Consider the following 6225-nt stretch of genomic DNA (forward strand, 5'->3'; position numbering starts at 1 on the left):
TAGGGTCACCAGGAGAACAGGGCATCAGCAGACTATCTACTGTATGGTTAGGATCACCTCCGGAAGGTCATGGTGCCTTTTAAAGTGAGCAGCTTCTGTATCTTGAGAAAAGGCTGCATAAGTGCATCACACGATGATACTGATGTCTGCCCCTGAATAGCCCAAATTCTGTCAAGTTCAAGTCTCTTTCTGAAGATTTTCTGAATGTTCCCAAGCATAGTATAAACATTTCTGCTTGGGCATGGGTCACAGGAATATAAATTCATTTCTCAAATCTTACCCAACAGCAGAGTACAGGACCCAAGTGACATTGGTAGCTCCAAGAACGAAAATTCCACCAATGTCCACACCAACCCCTTGTATTGGAAGCAGAAATTCTGTCTTATTTCTATTGAAGTTTCACTTTTATTTTTAATTCTTGAAACAGAGAGGGAATCCAGTTAAGCAATAAAGATAAGGGAAGTTATTTGACCAGTTGGAATAGCTCTTATCTAGTTTTTCAGTCTTGCCTTGCCACTTAGAAATAAGGTTGGAAGATATTGAAAGAACATTGAGGGGGGTCAGGTCTCCAGTGTTTGGCATGTATCCCCTAAAAATAGTTCATGCAGAGATGGCCCTGGACTTTGCAATAGGCCATTTCCGCTGGGCTACTCTAGAAGGAGGCAGGTACCGTCCCTCCTCCTGCTCTGTAGGAGCCCCATGGCCGCCTTCTTCTAGAAGTCAGAAACAAGTTCCATGTATGAGTGGAGTTGGCTGCAAATGCCAGGCCTCACGGGACAGAGGAGGAGTTGGCCCTTCTCCTTCCCTCCGCCCCGATGGTATTCTGAGATGACACCCACATATGGCCACCGTCTATTTAATCTCCCACACAGCTGTGATCCAGAGTCACACAAACAAATCTCAGACCCAAGCACCTTGCTGCAGTGATCTCTTCAGACCCGAATTATTAAAATTTTAGAATTCCTAGAGTGCACAGCCACTCTCATGGCCTCATGACATTATATTGTATCCATAACAAGCAATACGAAACACACTGTCTAGCATTGCCTTTTTGTCACGTGTGAGTGGTGGTGGGTGTGGTCTCAAAATATTGAAGGTAACCAAAGTAGAGAAAGAGAATATTGTGCAGAGTTTCTTCCACGCAGGTAGGGGGAGGTGTGGAATGTGGGGGTGGGGGGTGATTACTGGGGATTTGGGTCGTGGAAAATGTGCACTGTTGAAGGGATGGGAATTTGATGACTGCATGTTCATAGCTCAAGCATGAAAGCTTTGTTACTGTACCTCACAGTGAATCAATAAAAAGGGGGAAAATAAAATAATAAATAAAAAGAGTTCATGTGTTTCTTCTGAAAAAAATTTAAATTTAGCCAAGGGTAGGAAAGAAGAGTCATTAGTCCACCTATGAAGGTTGCAAAATCACTAGAATTTACTTTTGGCAAAATCACTAGAATTTACTTTTGGCAAAATCACTAGAATTTACTTTTGGCCATGAATTACTTTCACTTTCATTCAAGGTTGATGTTCTACCATTTTCTGCTTTTTAGTCTTTACACCCAGATAATGCTTCCTGTTGGCATAAATACTCAGCATTGTATTTTATAATTATTTTTTACTTTATGTTTGAAAAAATACGGATAAAGGAAGGATAAGAGAAAGGCAGAAGCATAATGGGGAATAAAAATGTATTGAGTGAAGGGGGGTTGATTCTGTGGCATAGAGCACCTGTTGTACAGGATGAGGTCACAAGTTATGGGATAATCACCTTAGGCCTGGGATCTTTGCTGTTGGGATCCCTGTGCCACAGGGTCTCTGTCAGGGTCTGCCTGTATCACAACTGAAGATGTGCAAGATCAGTGGCTGGGAGTGAAACCCTCATAAGTATGTTTGTGAACACCTAGAGAACCCACAAGTATGTTTGTGAAAGTTGTACCCCAAGATACAAATACACATGCACACACACACACACACACACACACCTACAAACACAACTTCTCACCCTGTCATTATAATGTCAATGAAGGGAAAAGGGAAAAATACATTTAAAAATGTAAATGGAATAAGTAGGAGAGGAATCTGAAACTAATATGAATAACAGTTACAAGTCTCAGGAAACAAAGTCGATGTAAGTAATACCTATAGAAGAGAAGAAACAGGAAAACCTTAACATTTTCTATTTTGTGTGTCAGGGCTCGGATCGAGATCTCCCTTTAACAACAAAGGGACTTCAGAGGCTGCAAACAGCAAGCAGGGTTAGGATCGAGCCACCTATGCGAACATGAAGGTCCAGCAAGTTGGGCAAGACCCCGAGCTTCTCCAATCATCATCATCATCATCATCATCATCATCATCATCATCATCATCATCATCATCATCATTATCCCGTTTATTGTCAAATTTCTTGAATGGACTCAGCAATGTCTCCATTCATCCTAGTCCTGAGATTCTAGAAGCCTCTATCCACTTGTCCTTCCCAACCATGCCGCATTGGAGACTCTTTCAGGATCAGGGGAATGAGATCCAGCTTGTTAGTGGTTTTGACAAATGAATACACCATTGAGAGTTTGCCAGGCTTTCCCATGTGGTTAGGATACTGAGTAGCTTGCCAGTTCTCCCAGAGGGAGAAGTAGTCTATAAGATATATAAGCTTCTCCAAAGGAGATCTTATATAGACCTTCACTGGCCATTACAGCAGAGCCCGTGCATTTCATAGCCAATAGATTTGTAATAATACATACTTTCCTAATGAATCCATTTAAAAGGACATCACTCCTTACTCTATAGTTTTAGAGATAAGCATTTGTGTCAGTACTTAGGAATGCCCTGTTTTTTTAGGGCAGTCATGGGTCTTGTGACATCTGGTTTGACCACCACCTTTCTCGTGACTTGAAACTCGGGGTGCCTGTACCCGAGTTTCTTGCTCAGGGGCAGAAAAAACAGTTATTTTGTGAATTGGGTTCCCGTAAGAAGAGTCTTGTGACAAGACAACAGACACACTCAGGTTCCAGGGCAGAAAGAGAATCAGTAGTTCTTGTTTTTTGTTTTTTTATTTGAGAATCAGTAGTTCTTGAGTCACAACATTGGAATGTGAGGAAACCCAGCAGCAGGGAAGCTGTCTGAGACTGCTAAAGAAAAAAGTTAAGAGACTCAGGTGAGTGACAGTGTGGTGACACACTGATTGAGCTCCCAGCATCTCGCTCAAGAATCCCCAAACCCAGTCCTGTCCCCACTGCCCAATTCCACCCACTCCAGCCTCCAGAGTCTCCCCTCTAGGGATCTAGAGAGACTCATCAGAGCCCTGGGAACTGTCACTGTCTGGGGAGAAACAAACAGACCAAGGTCAGATCTAGAGGAGGAACTAGGGGTACTGGAGCTACCCGTGGGCTCCGGTCTCTGACCCAGGATTCCAGGGTCCCAGCCCTGCCCACACTTACTTGCAGCCTGAGTGTACTGTCCTCCTTTCTCACCTGCGGGAAGGAAACACCCCAGGAAAGGTTGGGGAGAGCACTGGGTCCTGAGCCCACAGACCAGCTCTCTAGGCCCGGTCCCCAGTAAGCTTCAGAACTCTGAAGACTGAGGGCAGGACCAGGAAACACGCAGGAAGGAGACGCTCCTGGACTGATCAGCCCATTCCTGGTGGTCTGTGCTCAGCAAGGACAGCCCCTGTGACCCAGGACTCTGGGAACCAGGTTCACCCCCAGCTTATGGAGGTGAAAGTGTCTTTCCTGAGCAAACCTGAGAGCGGCACACACAGGGGAGTGTGAGCAACAGCACAGGGGCGGGTGGTGCTCCTGCTAATGAGGCAGGAGAGCTAATACAGGGGGGAGACCCCCAAAGTGGGACAAGACTCAAGACTTGCCATGTTGGGCAGATTCCCCCTCTCCCGCCCCCATCTTACCTGAGCGCTTCCTCCTGCTGATCACAGCTGCCACCACAGCTCCAGTGACCACAGCCCCGAGGAGAGCCAGGCCGACAATGATGCCCACAGTGAGGATGGTGGGCTGAGAAGGGGGCCCTGGGAAGGGAGGAAGGAGAGGGTCTGACCCCCAGCCCCAGCCTGACCCTCAACAGTTCCCCAGAGGGAACAACCTTGATTCCCTGAGAACAGGCTCTGTGCCCCGTCCCCCTCCTCACCCCATCTCAGGGTGACAGGCTCCGGCAGCCCCTGGTGCTGCACACGGCACGTGTATCTCTGCTCCTCTCCAGAAGGCACCACCACCGCTGCCCACTTCTGGAAGGTTCCATCCCCTGAGGGCCTGGTCTCCACCAGCTCTGTGTCCTGGGTCACGTCCTCTCCATCACGCTGCCAGGTCAGGGTGATCTCGGCAGGGTAGAAGCCCAGGGCCCAGCACCTTAGGGTGACCTCCCGGTCAGAGAAGGGGTGGTGGGTGATGTGGCTTCTGGGGGCTTCTGAGGAGGGAAAATGAGAAATTTCACACGTTGGGTCACTTCCAGAATGAGGATTAGCAGGATAATTGGTTTTGAATAGGAGGCAAAATTTCAGAAACAAGTCTGGCTGGGGAGACTGGATAAATCCTATTCCTTGGGAAGTTGTAGAACAGGGTTTGGGTAGGAGATTAGGGTTTTTCAGGAGACACTGACTTTGGTCCAGCCCTGGGTGAAGGGTGAGTGACTGAGAGAGGCAGGAGTCAGAGCTAAGATCTGAGAAGTTCGCAGATGGCTGCTGGAAATGGGAACCCCCATTTGTTATTTCAAAGAAGGTCGCCCCTCCCCCAGTGACACCCTGGTCGTTTATAGTCCAGTGGACACAGGGTGGGCCTGAGGGCGAGTCTCTCTGGTACAGATCATGGAAACCAGGCGGGTCTGTCCCTCTCCGGACTGAAGAAAGGGCGCTGTTCTGACACTGAACTCCACTCTGTCCCAACTTGTGGGGAGCCAGGCCCGCCCAATGGAGGTCAAGGGTCCTCACCACCCGGAGACTGGGTACCTGCGCGCAGCATGTCCTTCCCGATCTCCAGGTATCTGCGGAGCCACTCCACGCAGATGTTCTCCAGGTAGTTCCTGTGGTGCTCAGCCTCACCCCCCTGCTCCCACTTGCGCTGGGTTCTCCAAGCCTGCGTGCCCGCCGCCGCCGTCCAGGAGCGCAGGTCCTCGTTCAGGGCGAGGTAGTCGGCGCCATCGTAGGAGTATTGCCAGTACCCGCGCAGGAGGCGCCTGTCGGGCCCCACCTCACACCCGGACAGCAGCTGGAGGGTGTGAGAGTCTGACCCGCCCCGCACAGTTTAACCCCGAGCCGGAAACAAAATCGGGGCTGTTCTCGCGGCTCCTCCCAGTCAAGGATCGGGGGCGGGTCCCACAGCCTCCTGGACGCTAGGACCCGCCTCGGGGAGACCCGTCCTCTCCCTTGTTGGCTCGTCCCTGCCCGGCCTCGCTCACCCGCCTCGCTCTGGTTGTAGTAGCCGCGCAGGTTGTCCAGGTTCACTCGGAAACTCCGTGCGTTGCCCTTGGCGTTCCGCGTCTGCTCCTCCCAGTACTCGGGTCCCTCCTGCTCCGCCCACGGAGCCCGCGGCTCCATCCTCGGACTCGCCGAGTCGCTGTCGAAGCGCACGAACTGCGTGTCGTCCACGTAGCCGGCGGCGATGAAGCGGGGCTCCCCGCGGGGCCGGGACACAGCGGTGTAGACATACCGCAGGGAGTGGGAGTCTGGGGGAGGGGAAGGGGTGAGACCCGGCCCGACCCGCCGCCCTGCTCGCCATGAGTCCAGGGTGGTAGTGGGGAGGGGGTCTCGGGAGACGGGTAGGGGGGAGGGACCGAGAAGGACGAGACTCAGGGGCGCGGGCGGAGTTGAAGGTTGGGGGCACAAGGAGGAACATTTGGGGGACATCCATTCAGGGGACTGGAGAAACTCCTTCTCGGGGGTTCTGCACATCAATGCCTGGCAGTTTCCACCCTTCCCCCCGCAACTAACTCCCCAGCCGACCCCGCACTCACCCACCCGGGTATGGGTCAGGGCCAGGGCGCCCGAGAGCAGCAGAAGGAAGGTTCGCAGCTCAGACATCCTGAAGGAAAGAGATTCCCGCGCGATTCCCATCAGTTTAGAACCAGGAGCCGCGCGGACGCTGATTGGCTGCTCTAGACGGCCTCGCCCAACGGTAGCGTGGACTGGGGACGCGTCACGAGTATCCAGGCAGAGGGGCTGACACAGGTTGAGGAGAAGTGAAACTGGAAAGATCAGGAATCCCAGGCCTGACACCCACCCTGGAGACC

The 6225-nt window shown here is 51.4% G+C and overlaps 1 protein-coding gene across 1 annotated transcript; it reads right to left on the bottom strand.

Annotated features, from left to right (window-relative positions):
• Window positions 1–3274: 3274 nt before the first annotated feature.
• On the bottom strand, window positions 3275–6016 carry LOC129401914 (patr class I histocompatibility antigen, A-2 alpha chain-like). Its single transcript, XM_055125006.1, has 7 exons — window positions 5950–6016; window positions 5395–5661; window positions 4946–5221; window positions 4132–4407; window positions 3896–4012; window positions 3432–3464; window positions 3275–3312 (listed from the first exon to the last, which is right to left on the bottom strand). Exons 1-7 carry the CDS (start codon window positions 6014–6016, stop codon window positions 3275–3277), a joined length of 1074 nt encoding a protein of 357 aa, XP_054980981.1.
• Between the last annotated feature and the right edge of the window lie 209 nt (window positions 6017–6225).

This window comes from Sorex araneus, chromosome 2 (genome assembly GCF_027595985.1).
Source record: "Sorex araneus isolate mSorAra2 chromosome 2, mSorAra2.pri, whole genome shotgun sequence".
NCBI lineage: Eukaryota > Metazoa > Chordata > Mammalia > Eulipotyphla > Soricidae > Sorex > Sorex araneus.